General features: G+C 49.2%; 2 protein-coding genes across 7 annotated transcripts in view; one reads left to right on the top strand and one right to left on the bottom strand.

The window, feature by feature from the left end:
• The window catches only part of phldb2b (pleckstrin homology-like domain, family B, member 2b), a 457,175-nt gene extending 441,138 nt beyond the window's left edge, over positions 1 to 16,037 (top strand). For all 4 annotated transcript variants that reach the window (XM_070894178.1, XM_070894179.1, XM_070894180.1 and 1 more), the window contains 3 exons: positions 5,848 to 6,067; positions 8,524 to 8,609; positions 11,688 to 16,037. In XM_070894178.1, coding sequence (XP_070750279.1) covers positions 5,848 to 6,067; positions 8,524 to 8,609; positions 11,688 to 11,828 — 447 coding nt within the window. In that variant the 3' untranslated portion in view covers positions 11,829 to 16,037. The remainder of the gene's footprint in view (positions 1 to 5,847; positions 6,068 to 8,523; positions 8,610 to 11,687) is intronic.
• Positions 10,163 to 27,763, bottom strand: part of adprhl1 (ADP-ribosylhydrolase like 1) — a 201,623-nt gene continuing 184,022 nt past the window's right edge. The window contains exons 6-8 of one of the 3 annotated variants that reach the window (XR_011595910.1): positions 27,589 to 27,721; positions 25,101 to 25,415; positions 10,163 to 11,608 (exon numbers count right to left, since the gene is read on the bottom strand). Coding sequence is in view for 2 of the 3 variants with exons in the window: in XM_070894182.1 (XP_070750283.1) it covers positions 25,252 to 25,415; positions 27,589 to 27,721 (297 nt within the window). In the remaining variant the exon portion in view is untranslated. Of the gene's footprint in view, positions 11,609 to 22,822; positions 25,416 to 27,588; positions 27,722 to 27,763 lie in introns of those variants that run through there. The other 2 variants (XM_070894183.1, XM_070894182.1) reach the window with 2 other exon arrangements.

The raw sequence follows: 27,763 nt of genomic DNA on the forward strand, positions 1-27,763 counted from the left end.
CAGGGCTGTGGAGAGAGAGCGAGGCAGTGGGATTAGTTTGGGATTGATACAGGGCTACGGGGAGAGAGCGCGGCAGTGGGATTAGTTTGAGATTGATACAGAGCTGTGGGGAGAGAGCGAGGCAGTGCGATTAGTTTGGGATTGATACAGGGCCGTGGGGAGAGAGCCAGGCAGTGGGATTAGTTTGGGATTGATACAGAGCCCTGGGGAGAGAGTGAGGTAGTGGGATTAGTTTGGGGATTGATACAGTGCTATTGGAAGAGAGCGTGGCAGTGGGATTAGTTTGGGATAGATGCAGTGCTATGGGGAGAGGGCAGGACAATGGGTTTAAGTTTGGGATTGATACAGGGCTGTGGGGAGAGAGCGGGGCAGTGGGATTTGTTTGGGATTGATCCAGGGTCATGGGGAGAGAGCGGGGCTGTGGGATTAGTTTAGGATTGATAGAGGGCAATGGGGAGAGAGCGGGGCAGTGGGATTAGGTTGGGATTGATAGAGGGCAATGGGGAGAGAGCGGGGCAGTGGGATTAGGTTGGCATTAATACAATGCTGCGGGAAGAGAGCTGGGCAGTGAAATCGTATTTGGATTGATACAGGGTCCTGGGGAGAGAGTGTGGGGCCGTGTGATCAGTTTTCGATTGATGCAGGGTTCTGGGGAGAGAGCGGGGCAGTGGGATTAGTTTGGGATTGATACAAGGCTATGGGAAGAGAGCGTGGCAGTGGGATTAGTTTGGGATAGATGCAGTGCTATGGGGAGAGGGCAGGGCAGTGTGTTTAGTTTAGGATTGATACAGGGCTATGGGGAGAGAGCGGGGCAGTGGGATTAGTTTGGGATTGATACAGGGTCGTGGGGAGAGAGCGGGGCAGTGGGATCAGTTTTGGATTGATACAGGGCTCTGGGGCGAGAGTGTGGGGCCCTGTGATTAGTTTAGGATTGATACAGGGCTATGGGGAGAGAGCGGGGCAGTGGGATTAGTTTGGGATTGATACAGGGCAATAGGGAGAGAGCGGGGCAGTGGGATTAGGTTGGCATTAATACAAGGCTGTGGGAAGAGAGCGGGGCAGTGGGATCAGTTTTGGATTGATACAGGGCCCTGGGGAGAGAGTGTGGGGCCGTGTGATTAGTTTGGGATTGATAAAGGGCCATGGGGAGAGAGCCAGGCAGTGGAATTAGTTCGGGATTGATACAGGGCTATGGAGAAAGGGTGCGGCAGTGGGATTAGTTTGGCATTAATACAAGGCTATGGGAAGAGAGCGGGGCTGTGTGATCAGTTTTGGATTGATGCAGGGCTCTGGGGAGTGAGCGGGGCAGTGGGATTAGTTTGGGATTGATTCAGGGCTATAGGGTGGGAGCGAGGCAGTGGGATTTGTTTGGGATTGATACAGGGCTATGGGGAGAGAGCGAGGCAGTGGGATTAGTTTGGGGATTGATACAGGGCTATGGAGAAAGTGTAGGGCAGTGAGATTAGTTTGGCATTAATACAAGGCTATGGGAAGAGAGCGGGGCTGTGTGATCAGTTTTCGATTGATGCAGGGTTCTGGGGAGAGAGCGGGGCAGTGGGATTAGTTTGGGATTGATACAGGGCTATGGGAAGAGAGCGTGGCAGTGGGATTAGTTTGGGATAGATGCAGTGCTATGGGGAGAGGGCAGGGCAGTGTGTTTAGTTTGGGATTGATACAGGGCCGTGGGGAGAGAGTGAGGCAGTGGGATTAGTTTGGGATTGATACAGGGTCGTGGGGAGAGAGCGGGGCAGTGGGATCAGTTTTGGATTGATACAGGGCTCTGGGGCGAGAGTGTGGGGCCCTGTGATTAGTTTAGGATTGATACAGGGCTATGGGGAGAGAGCGGGGCAGTGGGATTAGTTTGGGATTGATACAGGGCAATAGGGAGAGAGCGGGGCAGTGGGATTAGGTTGGCATTAATACAAGGCTGTGGGAAGAGAGCGGGGCAGTGGGATCAGTTTTGGATTGATACAGGGCCCTGGGGAGAGAGTGTGGGGCCGTGTGATTAGTTTAGGATTGATGCAGGGCTATGGGGAGAGAGCAGGCCAGTGGGATTAGTTTGGGATTGATACAGGGCTATGGGAAGACAGCGTGGCCGTGGGATTAGTTTGGGATTGATGCAGGGCTGTGGGGAGAGAGCGAGGCAGTGGGCTTAGTTTGGGATTGATACAGGGCTATGGGAAGAGAGTGGGGCAGTGGGATTAGTTTGGGATTGATACAGGGCTATGGGGCGAGAGTGTGGGGCCGTGTGATTAGTTGAGGATTGATGCAGGGCTGTGGGGAGAGAGCGAGGCAGTGAGATTAGTTTGGGATTGATACAGGACTATGGGGCGAGAGTGTGGGGCCGTGTGATTAGTTGAGGATTGATGCAGGGCTGTGGGGAGAGAGCGAGGCAGTGAGATTAGTTTGGGATTGATACAGGGCTATGGGGAAAGAGCGGGGCAGTGGGATTAGTTTGGGATTGATACAGGGCTGTGCGGAGAGAGCGAGGCAGTGGGATTAGTTTGGGATTGATACAGGGCTATGGGAAAAGAGTGCGGCAGTGGGATTAGTTTGGGATTGATACAGTGCTATGGGGCGAAAGTGTGGGGCCTTGTGATTAGTTTTGGATTGATACAGGGCTATGGGGAGAGAGCGGGGCAAAGGGATTAGTTTAGGATTGATACAGGGCTATGGGGCGAGAGTGTGGAGCCATGTGATTAGTTTAGGATTGAAACAGGGCTATAGGGAGAGTGCGGGGCAGTGGGATCAGTTTTGGATTGACACAGGGCTCTGGGGCGAGAGTGTGGGGCCCTGTGATTAGTTTAGGATTGATACAGGGCTATGGGGAGAGAGCGTGACAATGGGATTAGGTTGGCATTAATACAAAGCTGTGGGAAGAGAGCGGGGCAGTGAAATCGGTTTTGGATTGATACAGGGTCCTGGGGAGAGAGTGTGGTGCCGTGTAATTAGTTTAGGATTGATGCAGGGCTATGGGGAGAGAGTGTGGGGCCGTGAGATTAGTTTGGGAATGATAAAGGGCCATGGGGAGAGAGCCAGGTAGTGGGATTAGTTTGGGATTGATACAGGGCTATGGAGAAAGGGTGGGGCAGTGGGATTAGTTTGGCATTAATACAAGGCTATGGGAAGAGAGCGGGGCTGTGTGATCAGTTTTGGATTGATACAGGGCTCTGGGGAGAGAGTGGGGCAGTGGGATTAGTTTGGAATTGATACAGAGCTACGGGGAGAGCGTGGCAGTGGGATTAGTTTGGGATTGATTCAGGGCTATGGGGTGGGAGTGAGGTAGTGGGATTAGTTTGGGATTGATACAGGGCTATGGGGAGAGAGTGAGGCAGTGGGATTAGTTTGGGGATTGATTCAGGGCTATGGAGAAAGAGTGGGGCAGTAAGATTAGTTTGGTATTAATACAAGGTTATGGGAAGAGAGCGGGGCTGTGTGATCAGTTTTGGATTGATGCAGGGTTCTGGGGAGAGAGCGGGGCAGTGGGATTAGTTTGGGATTGATACAGGGCTCTGGGAAGAGAGCGTGGCAGTGGGATTAGTTTGGGATAGATGCAGTGCTATGGGGAGAGGGCAGGGCAGTGGGTTTAGTTTGGGATTGATATAGGGCCGTGGGGAGAGAGTGAGGCAGTGAGATTAGTTTGGGATTGATACAGGGTCATGGGGAGAGCGCGGGGAAGTGGGATTAGTGTGGGATTGATACAGGGCTATGGGGAGAGAGCGGGGCAGTGGGATCAGTTTTGGATTGATACAGGGCTCTGGGGCGAGAGTGTGGGGCCCTGTGATTAGTTTAGGATTGATACAGGGCTATGGGGAGAGAGCGGGGCAGTGGGATTAGTTTGGAATTGATACAGGGCAATGGGGAGAGAGTGGGGCAGTGGGATTAGGTTGGCATTAATACAAGGCTGTGGGAAGAGAGCGGGGCAGTGGGATCAGTTTTGCATTGATACAGGGTCCTGGGGAGAGAGTGTGAAGCAATGGGATTAGTTTGGGGATTGATACAGGGCTGTGGGGAGAGAGCGAAGCAGTGGGATTAGTTTGGGATTGATACTGGGCTACGGGGAGAGAGCGCGGCAGTGGGATTAGTTTGTGATTGATACAGAGCTGTGGGGAGAGAGCGAGGCAGTGCGATTAGTTTGGGATTGATACAGGGCCGTGGGGAGAGAGCCAGGCAGTGGGATTAGTTTGGGATTGATACTGGGCCCTGGGGAGAGAGTGAGGCAGTGGGATTAGTTTGGGGATTGATACAGGGCTATGGAGAGAGTGTGGGGCAGTGGTATTAGTTTGGGGATTGATACAGGGCTATGGGGAGAGAGCGGGGCAGTGGGATTAGTTTGGGATTGATACAGGGCAATGGGGAGAGAGTGGGGCAGTGGGATTAGGTTGGCATTAATACAAGGCTGTGGGAAGAGAGCGGGGCAGTGGGATCAGTTTTGGATTGATACAGGGCCCTGGGAGAGAGTGTGGGGCCGTGTGATTAGTTTGGGATTGATACAGGGCTATGGGGAGGTTGCGAAGCAATGAGATTAGTTTGGGGATTGATACAGGGCTGTGGGGAGAGAGCGCGGCAGTGGGATTAGTTTGTGATTGATACAGGGCTGTGGGGAGAGAGCGCGGCAGTGGGATTAGTTTGTGATTGAGACAGAGCTGTGGGGAGAGAGCGAGGCAGTGCGATTAGTTTGGGATTGATACAGGGCCGTGGGGAGAGAGCCAGGCAGTGGGATTAGTTTGGGATTGATACAGGGCCCTGGGGAGAGAGTGAGTCAGTGGGATTAGTTTGGGGATTGATACAGGGCTATGGAGAGAGTGTGGGACAGTGTTATTAGTTTGGGGATTGATACAGGCCTATGGGGAGAGAGCGGGGCAGTGGGATTGGTGTGGGGATTGATACAGGGCTATGGGGAGAGAGCGGGGCAGTGGGATTAGTTTGGGATTGATGCAGGGCTATGGGGAGAGAGCGATGCAGTGGGATTAATTTGGGGATTGATACAGGGCTATGAGGAGAGAGCATGGCAGTGGGATTAGTTTGGGATTGATACAGGGCTATGGGGAGAGAGCGGGGCAGTGGGATCAGTTTTGGATTGATACAGGGCTCTGGGGAGAGAGTGTGGGGCGTGTGGTTAGTTTCGGTATGATACAGGGCTACGGAGAGAGCGGGGCTGTGGGATTAGTTTGGGATTGATACAGGGCTATGGGGAGAGAGCGGAGCAGTGGGATTAGTTTGGGATTGATACAGGGCTATAGGGAGAGAGCATGGCAGTGGGATTAGTTTTGGATTGATACAGGGCTATGGAGCGAGAGTGTGGGGCCGTGTGATTAGTTTAGGATTGATATAGGGCTTATGGGGAGAGAGCGGGGCAGTGGGATCAGTTTTGATTTGATACAGAGCTCTGGGGCGAGAGTGTGGGGCCATGTGATTAGTTTAGAATTGATACAGGGCTGTGGGGAGAGAGAGGGGCAGTGGGATTAGCTTGGGGATTGATACAGGGCTATAGAGAGAGTGTGGGGCAGTGGGATTAGGCGGGATGAGTGGGAGGGAGGGGGAAGAGTCGGGCTGACAGTGGTGGGAGTCACGAGGCGCAGGTCAGGGGGAGGGGCAGGAGTCAGGAGGGACGGGAGGAGAGGGGGTGGAGATATCGGAAGGCCTTGCACAGCTGTTAACATGTAAACAATGTGACACGGAGTGATATATAAGCTTGCTGTTTCTGCTCAGTCAATAACATTGAATTAAAAGCACAGCCTGCATTCTGCGCGACATGTGAGGCGAGACAACACGGTGTTTGCGTGTTGCTGACACAGAGACTGAATGCAAACGTCAGCGGCTGTTTTTGTGAACCTCCCCTTGCAGGCCAGACCGCTAACCCGCTACCTCCCAGTCCGAAAGGAGGACTTTGATCTGCGAACTCACATCGAGGCGGCTGGCCACACCGTGGAGACCTGCTACCATGTGTCCCTCACCGAGAAGACGTGTCGAGGGTTCCTGGTCAAAATGGGCGGCAAAATTAAAACCTGGAAGAAACGCTGGTTTGTCTTTGATCGAACCAAACGGACACTGTCGTATTACGCAGGTAGGTGCTCTGCAACGTTCTGCCGAGGGGCGCAATCGCCTTGCAACAGGCTCCAACTTACAGAACTTTACAGGAAACGACCCGGCCGTTCGGCCCATCGTGCCTGTGCCGACTCTGTGAAAGAGTGATCCAGTTAGTCCCACTCCCCCGCCCTTTCCCCACAGCCCTGCAACATCTCCCCTTCAAATATTTATCCCATTCCCTTGTGAAAATTACTGTTGAATCTGCTCCCACTGCCCTTTCAGGCAGTGCGTTCCAGATCACAACAGCTCATGGCATAAAATAAATACTGCTCATCTCCCCCTCTGGCTCTTTTGCCAATCACCTTTAATCTGTGTCCTCTGGTTATGCCCCCTCAGCCAGTCGAAACCGTTTTTCCTTGCTTACTCTCTAAAAACGCGACATGATTTTGAACACCTCGATCAAATCTCCCCTTAACCTGCTCTGCTCCGAGGAGAACAACCCCAGCTTCTGCAGTCTCTCCACAGAACTGAAGTCCCTCATCCCTGGGACCATTCTGGTTGATCTCCTCTGCCCCCTCTCCCAGGCCTTCACATCCTTCTAAAGTGTGATTCAGAATTGGCCACAACACTCCAGCTGAGGCCTAACCAGTGATGTATAAAGGTTTAGCATAACCTCCTTGCTGTTATACTCAATGCCTCTATTTATAACGCCCAGGATCCTGTATGTTTTTTGTAACAACAGCCTGAACCTGCCCTGCCACCTTCAAAGATTTGTGTGCAGACACCCCAGGTCTCTCTGCTCCTATATCCCCAATAGAATTGCACCCTTTAGTTAATATTGCCTCTCCATGTTCTTCATTACAAAATATATCCCTTCGCACGTCTCTGTGTTAAACTGCATCGGCCGTGTGCCTGCCCATTGCACCAGTCTGTGTATGTTATCTGGGAGACCACAGTGCCTTGTGCTCGGCGATGGGCTTGTGTTCTCCCGATGTTATCGCTGCCGAGTGCACAGTTACTGAGCTTCTTCAGCTGCCTTGAGGAGCTGGTGATGGGCCTTTTCCCCAACTAGTGAAAGTTTACACAAACCGCTGAGTTGTCAGGTCATTTCCCAGACCAATCAGAGTCAGTCATGTTGTGTGGGACTGGGGTCACATGTTGCAGGTTCACACCTGGCGGGGTTTATGACAATCCAGCACCTTGTCCGGCCACTTTCCTGGTGCCACCTCAGAAATGGCCTGATTTGCCCTCTTTCCCTCGCCGCGCCCTCTCCCCCTTCGCCCGTCCATCCCCTCTCCCCCGCCCAGCCCACTCTCCCCATGCCCCGTCCTCTACCCTCTCGCCCCGCCCTCTCCCCCCACGCCTCGCCCTCGCCGACTCGCCCCGCCCTCTCCCCCTCCCCACCCTCTCCCTCGCTCCCTGCCCTCTCCCCCTCACCACGCCCTCTCCCTTGCCCCTCCCTCTCCCCCTGCCCCTCCCACTCCCACCCCACTCCCCCTGCCCTCCCTCTTGCCTTGCCCCTCCCATTCCCCCTGCCCCTCCCATTCCCCCTGCCCCTCCCTCTCGCCTTGCCCCTCCCACTCCCCTACCCCTCCTACTCCTGCCCCTCCCACTCCCCCTGCCCCTCGCACTTCCCCTGCCCCTCCCATTCCCCCTGCCCCTCCCACTCCCACTCCTCCTGCCCCTCCCACTCACCCCCCACTCCCCCTACCCCCACTCTTGCCTTGCCCCTCCCATTCCCCCTGCCCCTCCCATTCCCCCTGCCCCTCCCATTCCCCCTGCCCCTCCCTCTCGCCTTGCCACTCCCACTCCCCTACCCCTCCTACTCCTCCTGCCCCTCCCACTCCCCCTGCCCCTCGCACTTCCCCTGCCCCTCCCATTCCCCCTGCCCCTCCCACTCCCACTCCTCCTGCCCCTCCCACTCACCCCCCACTCCCCCTGCCCCTCCCTCTTGCCTTGCCCCTCCCATTCCCCCTGCCCCTCCCACTACCCCTGCCCCTCCCACTCCCCCTGCCCCTCCCATTCCCACTCTCCCCGCCCCTCCCACTCCCTCTGCCCCTCCCTCTCGCCTTGCCCCTCCCACTCCCCCCACCCCTCCTACCCTTGGCATGCTCCCCTTTCCCTGTGTCCCCCTGCAGTGGTCCATCCACCGACCGCTGTCCTGTGCCAGGACCCCCCCCCCTCCCCTCGGCTCCGCGGCAATGGCTGCTCCTGCCAGAAGCCCCATCCCCTCATGCCAGAAGCCACACACCCCCACGCTGGAAGCCCCGCCCACACACCGGTAGCCCCGCCCCTTCCCACCAGATGCCCCGCCCCCTCCCGTGGGCTCAGATGGGAGACCAATGGCGATTGATGGCTGGGGACGAAACGCTTACACTGTGGGGGATGCTGATTGGCAGGGATGGGAGGGGGGGCGGGTTTAGCCCTCATCACGAGCAGTATTTAACCGTACGGTTTTCCAGCATTGATCAATTCCCTTTTGCTTCTCTGCAGATAAACATGAAACCAAATTAAAAGGAGTGATATATTTTCAAGCCATCGAGGAAGTCTATTACGATCACTTGAAGAGTGCGCACAAGGTACTGGGGCTTCTGCGTTTTAGAATCTGCCGTTAACCACCTGCCCCCAACTGGGCATCCAGATGTGACCAATTTCTGATTCATAAATAAAAAATTGAGTACAGTCCCCACCACTTAAAGTCTAAGTTTAAACGGCTATCGCTTGTATCGCCCAAAGGAGATAGACAATAATTGTTTTTTATTCGTTCCTGGGATGTGGGCATCGCTGGCAAGGCTGGCATTTATTGCCCATCCCTAATTGCCCCTTGAGAAGGTGGTGATGAGCCACTTTCTTGAACCGCTGCAGTCCGTGTGGTGAAGGTGCTCCACAGTGCTGTTAGGGAGGGAGTTCCAGAATTCTGACAATGAAGGAACGGAGATATATTTCCCAGTCAGGCTGGTGTGTGACTTGGAGGGGAATGTGGAGATGGTGGTGTTCCCATGCGCCTGCTGTCCCTGTCCTTCTTGGTGTTGGAGGTCGCGGGTTTGGGACGTGCATTAACCTTAGTTTCTGAGTTGCATTGTAAGGGCTCTGTTTATTTTGGGAATCCACAGCTGAGCTTACTCACCAGCTCGCGCCTGGTTACGGTGCACTGAAGGCCAGAATAAACAGAAGTAAATAAAACCTCATTAATATTCAGTTACCTATTGTGTACTTGAGATCTAACGCCTTCTAAATCAGGGGTTCGCAACATTTTTCCTTCTGAGGCCTCTCCTGTGTTATAAAATTCCACGGCCCCCCATTACACAACACAACGCATTTATTCTGTATAAAAATTAGTCAGTGTAATGTTTGCTGATGATACAAAGATGGGTGGGAAAGCAAGTTGTGAGAAGGACACAAAGAATCTGTGAAGGGATATAGACAGGCTAAGTGAGTGAGCAAAAATTTGGCAGATGGAATATAATGTGGGAAAATGTGAGGTCATGCACTTTGGCAGGAAAAATAAAAAAGCAAATTATTATTAAAATGCAGAGAGATTACAAAATGCTGCAGTACAGAGGGACCTGGGTGTCTTTGTGAGTGAAACACAAAAGGTTAGTATGCAGGTACAGCAAGTGATCAGGAAGGCAAATGGAATGTTGGCCTTTATTGCAAGGGGGATAGAGTATAAAAGCAGAGAAGCCCTGCTACAACTGTACAGGGTATTGGTGAGGCCACACCTTGAGTACTGCAATCAGATCACCTCTCATTCTTCTAAACTCTCGTTAACATCTCACATCTGACGAAAGGTTTACACCATAAGCACCATCGTCACCCTGGTGTATTGATGGGACAAACCAACTCGCGGAGCCCCTGAAATCTTCTTGCGGAGCCCTGGGGGGCAGCGGACTGGCAGTACAGCCCCCCTGCTGTGGATGGTGTGGGACAGGTTGTTCTGAGTTTAAATAAAAGTGCAGGCCCAAGTCATGTTGGGAATGGTTGGTGAAAAGGTTGCTGCACAGAAGCACCAGTCTTTATAGTCTAATACTGTAATAAGGCTACCCCCGTTATACACCAGTCATCGCATAAAGCAGCTGTAATGTATTTGCTTCATGGGTTCTTTGCTTAAGAATTCATAGCAACACATTGCTATCAACAACTAGTTGGTTTATTAGCAACGGTTTAACAATCACGCTTCACATTCATTACAGGCAGTCCCTCGGAATCGGGGAAGACTTGCTTCCACTCTAAAAGTGAGTCCTTAGGTGGCTGAACAGTCCAATACGAGAACCACAGTCCCTGTCACAGATGGGACAGATAGTCGTTGAGGGAAAGGGTGGGTGGGACAGGTTTGCCGCACGCTCCGTCCGCTGCCTGCGCTTGGTTTCTGCATGCTCTCGCCGACAAGACTCGAGGTGCTCAGCACCCTCCTGGATGCACTTCATGTACTTGGGGCAGTCTTTGGCCAGGGACTCCCAGGTGTCAATGGGGATGTTGCACCTTATCAAGGAGGCTTTGAGGGTGTCCTTGAAATGTTTCCTCTGCCCACCTGGGGCCCGCCTGCCAAGTAGGAGTTCCGAGTAGAGCGCTTGCTTTGGGAGTCTTGTGTCGGGCATGTGGACAATGTGGTTCGCCTAACGGAGCTTGTCGAGTGTGGTCAGTGCTTCGATGCTGGGGATGTTGGCCTGGTCGAGAACGCTAATGTTGGTGGGTCTGTCCTCCCAGGGGATTACCACATTACCGGTTCATCCACCAGGCTCACAACCACCTGCCTCATCGTGGATCCCCTGAACCCAACTGGCTGGGGTTTTATTGAGTCTTGTGAACATCACGTGACTGGCTCAGCCACTCCCAACTCAACAGCTCCACAAACCTGTGAGCGTACTCACCGGTACACACATTACAGCCCGCTCTAAGTGGTGGTGACTGTAATAGATACGGTCGTTGGGCATGTGATCGCAATGATCAAACTCGCGCATGAACTTTAACCTTTCTGTGCGATCGTTGGTGAAATGATAAAGGGAAAAGCAGAGTTAGAGAGAGTGTTATTTGATCATTCGTGGCTGCTCTCCTCCCTTGGTCACCGAACAGTGGCAAATATTTGTTCAGTACACACTCCCGGGAAGCACATTGACTTGTACTGTGAGTGAGGTGGTTTCTGTTAAAATGAGCGCTTGTTGAAAAAACAGTGTCACCACAGCCTCACCCGGGACTCGTCAGTGATTTCTGTTGGACAACACTCAGTTAACGTGATTCATTTTTGGACTCAAAATGAGCACCTTTCTTTTTCAGTCATTGTCAGTGTATTCAGTGAGATTGGGCCATAGCCCTTTCCCTGTCCCACGCTCCTGTCTCGCCGGCCGGAGTGCAGCCTCTCTCAAGTTTAAACCAATGTCTCTTCAAAAGCCTTTGTTGAAAAGTCTCGCTGTAAATCAGTGCCAGGAAACAAACCCCCAGAGTGATCACTGGACGAAGGGTCAGATAGCTGCAGAATTCTGGAACGTGACAGGAAGGGCAAACTTCAAAGCCGCAGGCTGCGTGCCGTGTGGAGGGAGCGGGCAGCGATGTTGCTCGGGGATATTAGCTCAGTATAGATCTGTGTAATGTGGAAACATTGCGGATGTCAAGCGTGTTAGTCACCGTGCTCTGAACAATGTACTGTCTCTCTTTCTCAGAGTCCCAATCCCTCGCTTACCTTCAGTGTAAAGACTCGAGACAGAATCTTCTACATGGTCGCACCGTCCCCAGAGACCATGCGAATTTGGATGGATGTCATTGTGACAGGAGCTGAAGGTTATACTCAGTTCATGGTTTAAAGGAGGACGTCAAATCATTGTAACCTCATTTTGCATGCAACGTTTTTATATATATATAAATATATGTGTATGGAACAAGACTATTTTGCTACAAACCACTGTCATGGCTTTATCTGTGTAATCTGGAAGGTTATGACAATCAAACACAGCTTTAAGTATTAAAGTAGCAACTTATGTTAGATAAATTGGAGCAAGTTTCTGCCTTTAGTTCATTTGGTGCAGATGATGACACGAGAGTGCCCATGTTACATGTCCAGGTGTGTGAAAGTGTGCCTCTGTGCCCAGTGTACATGTCCAGGTGTGTGAGAATGTGCCTCTCTGCCCAGTGTACATGCCCAGATGTGTGTGTGTGCCTCTGTGCCCAGTATATATGTCCAGGTGTGTGAGAGTGTGCCTCTGTGCCCAGTGTACATGCCCAGATGTGTGTGTGTGCCTCTGTGCCCAGTATATATGTCCAGGTGTGTGAGAGTGTGCCTCTGTGCCCAGTGTACATGCCCAGGTGTGAGAGTGTGCCTCCATGCCCAGTGTACATGCCCAGGTGTGTGAGAGTGTGCCTCTCTGCCCAGTGTACATGCCCAGGTGTGAGAGTGTGCCTCTGTGCCCAGTGTACATGCCCAGGTATGAGAGTGTGCCCAGTGCCCAGTGTACATGCCCAGGTGTGAGAGTGTGCCTCTGTGCCCAGTGTACATGCCCAGGTGTGAGAGTGTGCCCAGTGTACATGCCCAGGTGTGTGAGAGTGTGCCTTTGTGCCCAGGTGTGTGTGTGTGCATCTGTGCCCAGTGTACATGCCCAGGTGTGAGAGTGTGCCTCTGTGCCCAGTGTACATTTCCAGGTGTGAGAGTGTGTGCCTTTATGCCCAGGTGTACATGCCCAGGTGTGAGAGTGTGCCTCTGTGCCCAATGTACATGCCCAGGTGTGTGAGAGTGTGCCTCCATGCCCAGTGTACATGCCCAGATGTGAGAGTGTGCCTCTGTGCCCAGTGTACATTTCCAGGTGTGAGAGTGTGTGCCTTTATGCCCAGGTGTACATGCCCAGGTGTGAGAGTGTGCCTCTGTGCCCAGTGTACATGCCCAGGTGTGAGAGTGTGCCTGCATGCCCAGTTTACATGAGCAGGTGTGAGAATGTGCCTCCGAGCCCAGTGTACATGTCCAGGTGTGTGAGAATGTGCCTCTGTGCCCATATAGGTGCCCAGGTGTGAGAGTGTGTCTCACCAGGGACATTAAAGATGGAAAACTTACTTCAAAATGGACTGACTGATTTAAAAGGGGCAACCTTGTCTACTTTTGATCCAGCATTAGATAGTTAGCCGGTCTACATTATAGATAATAACATCACACTTATATATTTCAACTAATAATTTGCTTTTGTGGTGAGGATTTCCTCAGGCATCCCGATCGGGGGCCAAGCCCTGGATGCACGGGTAAACGGGATTTCTGCCAACATTACCGGGGCGAGAGGGAGAAATACTAACAAGAATCTCTGTGAGTGCCACATCACCTCATTTGGGGATTTTGTCCAGTGAGAGAGAAAGTAGTTTATCTCCCGACCTTTTCCATTGAAATAGAAACCAGCCAGTTTTCAGAATGTTAATTGTACTGTTAAAAATATAGGTCGGTGTTGGGAGTAATCTTACAGAGTGATGGGCAGCACTGACATGGGAAGCATGTGGGCACTGTGCACGCTGGCATTGGCTGAGGTTCCTCACGGCCGTTGCCGACTCAGAGATTTGGTGCTAATTCATTAATATTAAGGCCTGCCAATAAGGCGAGTGTGTCAATGGAAAGGGCTGCTTCAATCTAAACAGCCAAACTTGTTTATCAGGGTCAGGCTAATAGGATGCCTGCTTACACGGAAATGAAGGCAAGCTGGCAAGATGTTTTGTTTCATGATATCGGAACAGGAGGTGGCCATTCAGCCCCTCGAACCTGTTCCAGTCCCCCACAGAGCAACACAATATTGCTTCAGAATTCTACCTTTCAAAAATCTGACCATAAACTGATTGACATCATTCAGAACACTTATCATAGAATCATAGAAATTTACAGCACGGAAGGAGGCCATTTCGGCCCATCGTGTCCGTGCCGGTTGACCAAGAGCTACCCAGCCTAATCCCACTTTCCAGCTCTGGGTCCGTAGCCCTGTAGGTTACGGCACTTCAGGTGCACAGCCAAGTACTTTTTAAATGTGGTGAGGGTTTCTGCCTCTAACACCCTTTCAGGCAGTGAGTTCCAGACCCCCACCACCCTCTGGGTGAAGACATTTCCCTCAAATCCCCTCGAAACCTACCCCCAATTACTTTAAATCTGTGCCCCCTGGTTGGTGACCCCTCTGCTAAACCATATGAACTTATTGTCTGACCTTGTCATAACTGAATATCTTAAACCAAACTGACTTTTGCTGGAAGATTCCAGAGGTCTGAAGAAGACAGAGGTTTAGGTTTTATTTCTGATCTCTATTTGTCTGTTACCGAGATTGACCCTACCTCTCAGAATCACTGCTGCCACTGTTTGCCGAACGCGCCCCACCCCCCCCATTCATTCAGCCCCCATGTGCCAAGGACACCTGCCCACGAGGCTGGAGAGAGGCACAAGGTGTGCCCCTTTAAGAGCACTTTTGAGCTCGTCAGCCTGACACCACCTCTGCCCTTTCTCCAATTTGTGCTGTGTCAGTGGCCTTTGCTCTTCACTTCCTTTGCCCTCTCATCACCACCATTCTCCATCCTGCAGCCTTTGCATGAGGAAATTTTGTGGAAATCAGCTCACCCATTCGTCTCTGGGAAACCTTCCCATTTCCAGCAATATTTATGTTGTTGCTTTCAGCACTGGATGCACCCTTGTGTTCAAACCCCTCCACGGTCTTGCCCATCCCTATCCCTGTAACCTCTGTGTGGAGAGGAGGTGTTCGAAGGGAGTGGGGCTCAGAGACAATGGCCAAGCACCAATTCCCTCCTGGGAGCATGGAATCGCTGCATTTACCCCGAGCCTTTTCTCATCAATCCGGAGAAGCTCCCTGTGTTTTTGGGACCTTTCTACGAAGGGAAATGAGCATTTTCGATTTCCCACCGCCCACTTATTCACTCTTCCGGGCTCCAGCCTCCAGATTCCGTTCAAATACATCACGCACTATTTGTGATTAGTGATGAAGGCGAAAGTGAAAGCTTTCCGTGCGGTCTTCATTGATCTTCCTCTCACAAAGCTCCCTCCCTCCTTCCTCTCCACCACTTGCGTCCACTGGTAGATTTGTACATTACATAAGAACATAAGAAATAGGAGCAGGAGGAGGCCATTTGGCCCCTTGAGCCTGCTCCGCCATTTTATAAGATCATGGCTGATCTGATCATGGATTCAGCTCCACTTCCTTGCCCGCTCTCCATAACCCTTTATTCCCTTATCGCTCAAAAATCTGTCTTATCTCCGCCTTAAATATATTCAATGACACAGCATCCACAGTTCTCTGGGGCAGAGAATTCCACAGATTTACAACCTTCTGAGAGAAGAAATTCCTCCTCATCTCCGTCTTAAATGGGTGACCCCCTTATTCTGAGACTATGCCCCCTAGTTCTAGATTCCCCCACGAGGGGAAACATTCTCTCTGCTTCTACCTTGTCAAGCCCCCTCAGAATCTTATACGTTTCAATAAGATCACCTCTCATTCTTCTAAACTCCAACCTGCTCAACCTTTCTTCATAAGAAACCCCCCTTCATCTCAGGATGTTAATGCCCCCTTCCCATCTCCTTCTGTCTCCTTAGTGCTGTTTAAAGAAATGTATTGAGGGAAGGACTGAGCAGAGGGAATTCGGCAGCTCAGATCTCGGGAACTTGGTGACTTCAGGATATTTAAATAGAATAGAAAGGAGGAAAGCACTTAAAGTGGGGAACCTCAAGGTGGGAAATGCTAGGTTTTAGCTGTCTCAGCTTGTGTAATAGCCAAAGATTTGTGGTTAGGTCGCCATGTGTATCCGAGAGATTTTATTTTACCATAAAGTTATATAACAAACTAATTCTATCACAATCAGCTTACAGTGGCTGCTGTTATCAAATTAGTCAGTTTATCAGCTGCCCTATGTACATGCATCTAAATTCATTATTTATTCTGTATTATTTTAAAAATATATGTAAGGATTACAAATATGTAAGGAATTTTATATGTTACACAACTTGGATTATTTTCCTATTTTAAATGTCTTTGATATATGGTTGCATCTTGTAAGGAATCTATAAGTTTGAATAAAAAATGAATATCTCTTTCTCTATCTTATTTATCATTTTATTCAGTTAAGAATCAGAATGTAAACCATGAAGCTTTAAGTGATATTTAATTCATTTTTTAGTATTTGTTCCTGGGATGTGAGTGTCACTGACCAGGCCGGCATTTATTGCCCATCCCTAATTGCCCCTTGAGAAGGTGGTGGTGAGCCGCCTTCTTGAACCGCTGCAGTCCGTGTGGTGAAGGTGCTCCCACAGTGCTGTTAGGGAGGGAGTTCTAGGATTTTGACACAGCGACAATGAAGGAACGGCCGATATATTTCCAAGTCAGGATAGTGTGTGATTTGGAGGAGAACTTGGAGGTGGTGGTGTTCCCATGTGCTGCTGCCCTTGTCCTTCTCGGTGGTAGAGGTCGTGGGTTTGGGAGGTGCTGCCGAAGAAGCCTTGGCGAGTTGCTGCAGCTCATCTTGTAGATGGTACACACTGCAGCCACGGTGGAGGGAATCGATATTAAACTCAGTGCTGCTAAAATCCCGATATCTAAGTAGTGTGATGTTCTGTGCAGCACCAGTATATGTTAGTCCCACTCCCCCGCTTGTTCCCCATGTACCTGCAATTTTCTCTCCCTCAAGTATTTATCCAATTCTGTTTTGAAGGCTACAATTGAATCTGTGTCCACCACCCTATCAGGCAGTGCGTTCCAGATCCTCACCATCCACTGTGTAAAAATGTTTGTCCTCATGTCGCTGGATCTTTTGCCAATCGCCTTAAATCTGTGCCGTATCGATAGCGACCTTTCAGCCATTAGAAACAGTTTCTCTTCATTTACTCTATCGAAACCCTTCATGATTTTAAACACCGCCATCAAATCTCCTCTTAGCCTGCTCTTCTCTAATGCGAATAACCCCAGCTTCTCCAGTCTCTCCACTTAACTATAATCCCTCATCCCTGCAACCGTTCACGTAAATTTCTTCAGCACCCTCCTTCACGTCCTTCCTAAAGTGTGCGCCCAGAATTGGCACCAAACTAGTGTTTTATATAGGTTTAGTATAACTTCCTGGTTTTTACATAAGAACATAAGAAATAGGAGCAGGAGTCGGCCATACGGCCCCTCGAGCCTACTCCACCATTTAATAAGATCATGGCCGATCTGATCATGGACTCAGCTCCACTTCCCTGCCCGCTCCCCATAACCCCTTATCCCCTTATCGTTTAAGAAACTGTCTATTTCTGTCTTATATTTATTCAATGTCCCAGCTTCCACAGCTCTCTGAGTCCACGAATTCCACAGATTTACAACCCTCTGAGAGAAGAACTTTCTCCTCATCTCAGTTTTAAACTCTGCCTCTGCCTCTTTATAAAGCCCAGGATCCCGTAGGCTTTATTAACTGCTTCATTAATCTGCCCTGCCACCTTCAAAGATTTGTGCACAAACACCCCCCCCAGGTCTCTGTATCTTGGACCCCCTTTAAAATGGTACCATTTAGCTTGCATGGCCTCTCCTCATTCTTCCGACCAAATTGTATCACCTCACAATTCTCTGCATTGAATTCCATCTGCCACATGCCTGCCCATTCCACCGGCCTATTGTCTGCTTGAAGTCTATCCCTATCCTCCTCACTGTTTACTACACTTCCAATTTCCGTGTCATCTGCAAATGTTGTAATTGCTCCCTGTGCCCCATGTCCAGGTCATTGATGTATATCACAAACAGCAGTGGGTCCCAGTACTGAACCCCGGGGACCACCACTGTATCCCTCCCTCCAGTCCGAGAAACAACTGTTCACACAACTCTCTATCTGTCCCTCGGCCAATATCGGACCATGCTGTTACAGCGCCTTTTATCCCATGGGCCTCGGTTTTGATAACAAGCCCAATATGTGGTACTTTATCAAACGCCTTTTGAAAGTCTATATACACAACGTCAACAGCACTGCCCTCATCCACCCTCTCTGTTACCTCATCAAAAAACAATCAAGTTTGTCAAACCCGGTTTGCCCATAACCAATCTGTGCTGGCTCTCCTTTATTAGCCCATGGTTGTTCAAATGACTGTTAATTTTCTCCAGGATTATCATTTCTCAAAGCTTTCCCACCATAAACTGACTGGCCTGTAGTTGACAGGTTTATCCTGCTCCCCGTTTTTGACCAACGGTGTAACATTTGCAATCCTCCAGTCCTGTGGCACTACCCCTGTATCTGAGGGGGATTGTGGCCATCAGCTTGGACCGAAAGGTCTCCTGTTTTCAATGATTCTATGCTACACCAGAATGTTGGTCACAACATATATTGTGCACCATTTCAGCCCTCGAGCCAGTTCCGCTGTTCAATTAGATCATGGGTCATCTGTAACTTAACTCCATTTGCCCGCCTTAGTTCCATACCCATAACCCCAAAAAATCTATCTATCTCAGTCTTGAAAATTTCAATTGACCCCCAGCATCCACAGCCTTTTTGGGGGGAGAGTTCTAGATTCCCACTGTCCTTTTTGTGAACAAGTGCTTCCTGACATCACCCTTGAACGGCCTGGCTCTAATGTTAAAGTTATGCCCCTTGTTCTGGACTCCCCCACTAGAGGGAATAGTTTCTCTCTGTCTACAGAAGAGGAGGACTAGGCAGGTAGTGCAGGAGTCCCCTGAGTCCACCTTGCTCTCCAACTGGTATTCTCTTCTGAGTACCAGTGGGGGCGATGGTGCCTCTGGGGAGTGCAACCAGAGCCAAGTCCACGGTACCACGGGTGGCTCAGCTGCACAGGGCGGGGGGGAGGAAGAAGAATGGAAGAGCTATAGTGGTATGGGATTCAATAGTCAGCGGAGCAGACAGGCGTTTCTGCGGCCGCAGACGTGACTCCAGGATGGTATATTGCCTCCCTGATGCCAGGGTCAAGGATGTCACCGAGCAGCTGCCGGGCATTCTGGGGGGCAGAGGGTGAACAGCCAGCGGTCGTGGTCCATATCGGTACCAATTACATAGATAGAAAGAGGGATGAGTTTAGGGAGCTAGGAGAGAGATTAAAAAGCAGGACCTCAAAGTTGGTAATTTCCGGATTACTCCCGGTGCCATGAGCTGGTGACTACAGAAATAGGAGGATAGAGAAGATGAATACGTGGCTGGAGAGATGGTGCAGGAGGGAGGGTTTTAGATTCCTGAGGTATTGGGACCTTTTCTGGGGGAGGAAGCTGGACGGGTTGCACCTCAACAGAGCTAGGACCAATATCCTCGCGAGCGGGGGTTGCTAGTGCTGTTGGGGAGGGTTTAAACTAGCTTGGCAGGGGGATGGGAACCTGAAAATAGATTCAGTAGGGAGGGGAGTAAAACTAGAATTGGAAAGCAAAAACGTAGAAAATGAATTTGAAGGACAGAGGAAATAAGAGCTAGAAAGTTGTCAACAAGGAGGTCTGGCTGTACTAAATGGGATATACTTCAATGCAAGGTGTATAGCGAATAAGGCAGATGAGCTGTGAGCACAGATAGACACTTGGCAGTATGATATAGCTATTTCAGAGACATGGCTAAAAGAGGGGCAGGTATGGTAGCTCAACATTCCTGGTTACAAGATCTTCAGACGGATATAAAGGGGGTAAAAAGTGATGGTGGGGGGTCACGGTATTGATTAAAGAAACTATTACAGCAGTGAGGAGGGGTGATATGTTAGAGGGATCATCAAACGAGTCCATATGGATCGAACTGAAAAACAAAAAAGGGGCGATCACACTGCTGGGAGTGTACTATAGACCCCCAAACAGTGAGAGGGAGATAGAAGAGCAAATATGTAGGCACATTTCTGAAGTGCAAAGATTTTGGGCAGTAATAGTAGGGGATTTCAACTATCCTAATATTGGGCACAATTTTCCCCAAGGCATTTTTTTGGCATATTTGAAGCGTTACGCCCAATTTTTGGGGGCCTAAGTATGCCAAAAAAAATATTCTAAGTTTCCCCGTTGGATTTCTTCATTTTGGCATGGCTTAACCCAACCTTTAGTTTTAGGGGTGGAGCCTTGATCTGCGCCAAAAAGATCGTGCTGCCATGGTAACCAGGGACACAATGTGAGCTGAGACTGCAAAGTGAAACATACAGCAAGCTCCCAACACATTAAAAGAATTGAAAATACATAGCAACAACTTATCTCCAATCCTGCCCGAAGGGCTTGCTGGTCCTGTCCCATTCCAGGTCCCCAGACACACACACACACACACACACACACACACAAACACTCTCTCTCTCTCTCTCTCTCTCTCTCTCTCTGTCTCTCTCTCTCTCACTCTCTCTCTCTCGCTCTGTGAACCGGGGATCAAGAATGGGATCGGACATTAAAAAAATCGTAACTGAATTACACTGGTGCAAATTGATTGGGGAAACTGGTTTTTCAACAGGCCAAAAAGAGCAGCCTGCTCCAAAAAAAGGGTGCAAATCACCGTGGAAAATTAAGCCCCAAGAGCTGGAAAGTGGGATTAGGCTGGATAGCCTCTTGTTGGCCAGCGCAGACACGATGGGCCAAAATGGCCTCCTTCCGTGCTGTAAATTTCTCTGATTCTATTCCATCAATTCCTTTAATCATCTTAAACACCTCAATTAGATCACTCCTCAACCTTCTAAATTCACAGGAATACAAGCCAATTTATACAACCTGTCCTCATCATTTCACCGTATATCCCTTTTTGGTTTTAAAAATAAAAATAAAAATAAATCTCTCTTGCTGTCATTTGGTAGGAATATGGAGTGTGGTGGAGCTATGACGTGTAACTAAAGAAATAAAGGATGGTATCCAATTAAAAACAAGGGCATACAAAGAGACCAAAACTAGTGGGAGGACAGAAGACTGGGAAGCTTTTAAAAGCCAGCAAAGAATGACTAAAAAATTGATTAAGAAAGGGAAGATAGACTATGAAAGTAAACTAGCGCAAAATATAAAAACAGCAAGAGTTTTTATAGGTATATAAAAAGGAAAAGAGTGGCTAAAGTAAATGTTGGCCCCTTAGAGGACGAGACCGGGGAATTAATAATGGGGAACATGGAGATGGCAGAAACTCTGAACAAATATTTTGTATCAGTCTTTACGGTAGAGATCACTAACAATATCCCAACAGTGGATAATCAAGGGGCTATAGTGGGGGAGGAACTGAACACAATCACAATCACTAAGGAGGTGGTACTCAGTAAGATAATGGGACTAAAGGCAGATAAATCCCCTGGACCTGATGGCTCGCATCTTAAGGTCTTAAGAGAAGTAGCGGCAGGGATTGTAGATGCATTGGTTGTAATTTACCAAAATTCCTTGGATTCTATGGAGGTCCCAGCAGATTGGAAAACTGCAAATGTAATGCTCCTATTTAAAAAAGGAGGCAGACAAAATGCAGGAAACTATAGACCAGTTAGCCTAACATCTGTGGTTGGGAAAATGTTGGACTCCATTATTAAAGAAGCAGTAGCAGGACATTTGGAAAAGCAAAATTCAGTCAGGCAGAGTCAGCATGGATTTATGAAGGGGAAGTCATGTTTGACCAATTTTCTGGAATTCTTTGAGGATGTAACGAACAGGGTGGATAAAGGGGAACCAGTGGATGTGGTATATTTAGACTTCCAGAAAGCATTTGACAAGGTGCCACATAAAAGGTTACTGCACAAGTTAAAAGTTCATGGGGTTGGGGGTAATATATTAGCATGGACAGAGGATTGGCTAACTAACAGAAAACAGAAAGTCTGGATAAATGGTTCATTCTCTGATTGGCAACCAGTAACTAGTGGGGTGCCGCAGGGATCAGTACTGGGACCCCAACTATTTACAATCTATATTAACGACTTGGAAGAAGGGACTAAGTGTAACGTAGCCAAGTTTGCTGACGATACAAAGATGGGAGGAAAAGCAATGTGTGAGGAGGACACAAAAAATCTGCAAAAGGACATAGACAGGCTAAGTGAGTGCGCAAAAATTTGGCAGATGGAGTATAATGTTGGAAAGTGTAAGGTCATGCACTTCGGCAGAAAAAAATCAAAGAGCAAGTTATTATTTAAATGGAGAAAGATTGCAAAGTGCTGCAGTACAGAGGGACCTGGGGGTACTTGTGCATGAAACACAAAAGATTAGTATGCAGGTACAGTAAGTGATCAGGAAGGCCAATGGAATCTTGGCCTTTATTGCAAAGGGGATGGAGTATAAAAGCAGGGAAGTCTTGCTACAGTTATACAGGATATTGGTGAGGCCACACCTGGAATACGGCACACAGTTTTGGTTTCCATATTTATGGAAGGATATCCTTGCTTTGGAGGCAGTTCAGAGAAGGTTCACTAGGTTGATTCCGGAGTTGAGGCGGTTGACTTATGAGGAAAGGTTGAGGAGGTTGGGCCTCTACTCATTGGAATTCAGAAGAATGAGAGGTGATATTATCGAAATGTATAAGATTATGAGGAAGTTCGACAAAGTGGATGCAGAGAGGATGTTTCCACTGATGGGGGAGACTAGAACTTGACGGCATGGTCTTAGAATAAGGGGCCACCCATTTAAAACTGAGATGAGGAGAAATTTCTTCTCTCAAAGGGTTATGAACCTGTGGAATTCGCTGCCTCAGAGAGCTGTGGAAGCTGGGACATTGAATAAATTTACAACAGAAATAGACAGTTTCTTTATCGATAAGGGAATAAGGGGTTATGGAGAGCGGGCGGGGAAGTGGAGCTGAGTCCATGATCAGATCAGCCATGATCTTATTGAATGGTGGAGCAGGCTCGAGGGGCCGTATGGCCTACTCCTGCTCCTATTTCTTATGTTCTTATGTAACATAATAGAGGGGCTGAGATAACTCTCACTACTGCAATAGTACTCTGTTGCTTAATACATAAATATAAAGTTCACACTACATATACTGTAAAATATGCAATATACCACGAAGTATACTGTAAAGCATGCACCATGTATATATTGAAGAAATTCAGGTGCTAAGCCCACTGGTAACGCTGGTGTTGGGTGTTAACTGGGAGTTGGGCGGTTGGGAGTGGCGCTGGGTGCTGTTCATGCCTGACTCGAAATTCGCTGGTCAGTTTTTAAGGGCATTAAAACGTTACGACCTGCCAGTTAACACCACGGAAATCATGACATCAGTACATGTGCAATGCCTCCTTGGCGCCTCCATCGTGATGTTTCGTTTGAACATGGTCCTTCCCGGCAGGCCTTTTTACAACCTGGATAAAGTGGTGAATGAACAGCGGATCTCGGGTGGATCAGGGAAGTGTGTGTGTGTGTGTCGGGGAAGTGTGTGGGTCAGGTAAGTGTGTGTGTGGGTCGGGGAAGTGTGTGTGTGTGTCGGGGAAGTGTGTGTGTGTGGGTCGGGGAAGTGTGTGGGTCAGGTAAGTGTGTGTGTGGGTCGGGGAAGTGTGTGTGTGTGTCGGGGAAGTGTGTGTGTGTGTCGGGGAAGTGTGTGTGTGTGTGTCGGGGAAGTGTGTGGGTCGGGGAAGTGTGTGTGTGTGTGTCGGGGAAGTGTGTGTGTGTGTCGGGGAAGTGTGTGTGTGTGTCGGGGAAGTGTGCATGTGGGTCGGGGAAGTGTGTGTGTGTGTCGGGGAAGTGTGTGTGTGTGTGTCGGGGAAGTGTGTGGGTCGGGGAAGTGTGTGTGTGTGTGTCGGGGAAGTGTGTGTGTGTGTCGGGGAAGTGTGTGTGTGTGTCGGGGAAGTGTGCATGTGGGTCGGGGAAGTGTGTGTGTGGGTTGGGGAAGTGTGTGTGTGTGTCGGGAAAGTGTGTGTGTGTGTCGGGGAAGTGTGTGTGTGGGTTGGGGAAGTGTGTGTGTGTGTCGGGAAAGTGTGTGTGTGTGTCGGGGGAAGTGTGTGTGTGGGTCTGGGAAGTGTGTGTGTGGGTCGGGGAAGTGTGTGTGGGTCGGGGAAGTGTGTGTGTGTGTTGGGGAAGTGTGTGTGTCGGTTGGGGAAGTGTGTGTGTGTGTTGGGGAAGTGTGTGTGTGTGTTGGGGAAGTGTGTGTGTGTGTTGGGGAAGTGTGTGTGTCGGTTGGGGAAGTGTGTGTGTGTGTTGGGGAAGTGTGTTGTCGGTTGGGGAAGTGTGTGTGTGTGTTGGGGAAGTGTGTGTGGGTCAGGTAAGTGTGTGTGTGTGTTGGGGAAGTGTGTTGTCGGTTGGGGAAGTGTGTGTGTGTGTTGGGGAAGTGTGTGTGGGTCACGTAAGTGTGTGTGTGTGTTGGGGAAGTGTGTGTGGGTCATGTAAGTGTGTGTGTGTGTGTTGGGGAAGTGTGTGTGCGTGTTGGGGAAGTGTGTGTGTCGGTTGGGGAAGTGTGTGTGTGTGTTGGGGAAGTGTGTGTGTCGGTTGGGGAAGTGTATGTGTGTGTTGGGGAAGTGTGTGTGGGTCACGTAAGTGTGTGTGTGTGTTGGGGAAGTGTGTTGTCGGTTGGGGAAGTGTGTGTGTGTGTTGGGGAAGTGTGTGTGGGTCACGTAAGTGTGTGTGTGTGTTGGGGAAGTGTGTGTGGGTCAGGTAAGTGTGTGTGTGTGTTGGGGAAGTGTGTGTGGGTCAGGTAAGTGTGTGTGTGTGTTGGGGAAGTGTGTTGTCGGTTGGGGAAGTGTGTGTGTGTGTTGGGGAAGTGTGTGTGGGTCACGTAAGTGTGTGTGTGTGTTGGGGAAGTGTGTGTGGGTCATGTAAGTGTGTGTGTGTGTGTTGGGGAAGTTTGAGGGTTTTTTCCTTCCCTTTACTCCCTGTTTCTCAACGAGCTCGGTGGCAGCCTCTCGATGCGAGATTCAGTCGGCCTCCTGCTCTCTCATCTTTGGCCGTCAAAACCGAATGTTTCAGTTGGAGCCGGCGTTAAAATAGGCACTCAGGCAGTGACATCGCCTCACACATGGCGTGACCGAATTTCGACCCCTATGTGTATTGTTACATACACACACTATGGGGTGAATTTGCTCAGTGTTTTTCCCAATCCGCTATTGTAACTTACAACGGAAACGCCACTTCTGCGCACGATGTAAGCATTGAACTTACGCCAAAGTTCTGTCTCTCAGCAGGAGAATCACCCGAGGAGATTAACCCCTCCGTACATTACAAGGTACACACATTTATTAAAAAGCCACAGCTTCCTACTCATACCTCATTATTTTTTCTACTTTGTCCTAGGATCATTAATATTTATTATTAATAGTTTAGAGACGAGCTTTTTAAGGGACGGAAGGGTTCTGGGAATCTGAAAACATGGTTGTCTCAGCACAGACTGGTTTTGTCCCCTTCCCCCTGATGCCGGTCAAGGGCTTTTGCTGTCATTTGCTGCTTTATACAGTTTTTCTGCCAGCTCCTCTAGCCTCTCCCTGAACTCTAAATTCTGGTATAATCCTTTGGGAATGTTCGTCATTCCAAACAGTAGGCCATAGAGGCAGCCTGCAATTGACCCAGTGGCTCCACTCTCACCTGTTGACAGAAAATAAGAGGTCGATTAATTCTTTGCCTGTAGTCGGTTTTGAAGTGTTGGGCTGACAAACATGGCAGCCAATTTTTGGCAGGAAGATGCCACATGCAGCAGAAAATCTGGTTTGGTGTTATTGGTTAAGGGTTGAATGTTGGCTAATGGTATGGAACATACTTGAATATCGATCAACAGACACTACAAGGGACCATGCTCCTTGCAACCATTACACTCCCCTCATCATGACGGTTATATCCAGAGAGAAGGTTCCAGAGAGTCTGAAATAACAGCAGCTGTTCCATTGGCCCTGAGTTGGAGGCCACTACGGCTGCTTACAAGGGGCGCACGACCCCATAGGGGCCCGGAAAGTTCCAGGTTCAGGCCTGCACGGCACGTGTGCCTAAACCCGGAACTTGCGATCTGTCAATAATCCTCTCGACAGATTGCACGCATCCTCAAGTGAAGGGCCCCCTCGAGCGGAGAGTCGGGCTATTCGTCCCACTCCTGCCCAGCGAATGCCCGTGAAATGTTTACGACTGATAAAAGCCAGCGTAAGACTCTTAAAGGACAGAAAAATACATTTTGTTCAATAATTCAAACATTTAAAAACCTGTTAAATAAGGTAAGTTTAGTTTTGGATCCTTTAAAATATGTAAATTTATTTTCCCAAAAATTACATTTTTGTTTTAAATATTTAAATAAATTCCATTTTGATTAATTTTAAATATGTGATGTTTTTTCTATTTGAAGTGTTTGTATATTTTTGGGGGTATTCCCATTCTTACCTATGATGATTCCGTACATACAGAGCTCACCACAAGTATGAATGGGAATATCCCTACTCTGTGCCAGCCGTGGCCTAGTGAGCAGCACTCTCGCCTCTGAGTCAGAAGGTTGTGGGTTCAGAAAGAGTGTGGCGTAAGTTTGACGCACTGCTTGGTGATGCTGTTGCCAACGATTTCACTCTCCAAAAACTATGGGGCCATTGCTATTAAAACAGTGCAGATAGTACATAAATCTAGGCTGACACTCCCAGTGCAGTGCTGAGGGAGTGCTGCTTTGTTGGAGGTTCTGTCTTTCGGATGAGACGTTAAACCGAGGCCCCAACTATTCTCTCAGGTGGATGTAAAAGATCCCATGGCACTATTTTGAAGAAGAGCAGAGGACTTATCCCAGGTGTCCTGGGGCTAATATTTATCCCTCAATCAACATAACAAAAAAACAGTTTATCTGGTCGTTCTCACATTGCTGTTTGTGGGAGCTTGCTGTGTGCAAATTGGCTACTGCGTTTCTCACATTACAACACTTCAAAAGTACTGAAGGTTTGTTGGACAGTCAAGACACCTGGAGAAATACTGAACAGGTAAACGAGGCCTCAGTTTGATATTTCATCTGTTGACCCCATGTGGACACTGTGTTCAGTTCTGGGCGCTGCCCCTCAGGAACAGTATGTTGGCCTCGAAATGAGGAGCAGCGCAGATTGACCAGAGCGATAGTGGAGCTTAGAGAGTTAAATTATGCGGACAGATTGCACAGACTGGGCTTGCATTCCCTCGAGTACAGAAGATTATGGAATCTAATCGAAGTGTTTAAGATGATTAAAATATTTGATAGGGTAGATAGAGACTATTTCCTCTGGTGGGAGGAGCCCAGAACAAGGAGGTGTAACCTTAACATTACAGCCCGGCCGCTCAGGGGCAATGTCTTCACACCAAGCGCAGTGGGAATCTTGAACTCTCTCCTCCAAAATGCTGTGGCTGCTGGGACACTTGGAGCTTTCAGAGTGAGATTGATGTTTTTTTGTTCGGTAAGGGTATTAAGGGATTTAAAGTAATTGCAATGATCTAATTGAAATTGCAGAATAAGCTCTTTATGGGACTAATTTGTATTAAATACTGAAAAACTTCCGTGATTGCATTTTCTTAAACAATCCGTGCATAAGGTACACGGCTTCAAACTTGAATTTTTATACCAAGAGGAACTTAAAGGAGGCGCATTGCCAACGATTTCACTCTCCAAAGACTATGGGGCCATTGCTATTGAAACAGTGCAGAGAGGAATTTGATTGAGTTATTCATAAAGTAAAGTCACCCAAGATCAGTTCTACCCTTCAATCTGAGACACGCGATGCTGATCTGATTAATGGGAATAAAGCACAGTTGTATTGAAGCCACTTACCTCCATGAAACATGGCATGATTACACAGCTCTGCCCAGTCACTGCTAGCACAGAGGAGGGCATCATAGGCTATCATTGGTGCGTCATGGCCTCTCCTCCCACCCACACCTTCCGAACTCCATTCCCTGTACACCTTGAATGGAAACATTTGACTGGATGTTATTCCATAGTCAAA

This window comes from Pristiophorus japonicus, chromosome 11 (assembly GCF_044704955.1).
Source record: "Pristiophorus japonicus isolate sPriJap1 chromosome 11, sPriJap1.hap1, whole genome shotgun sequence".
Taxonomy (NCBI): Eukaryota; Metazoa; Chordata; class Chondrichthyes; family Pristiophoridae; genus Pristiophorus; species Pristiophorus japonicus.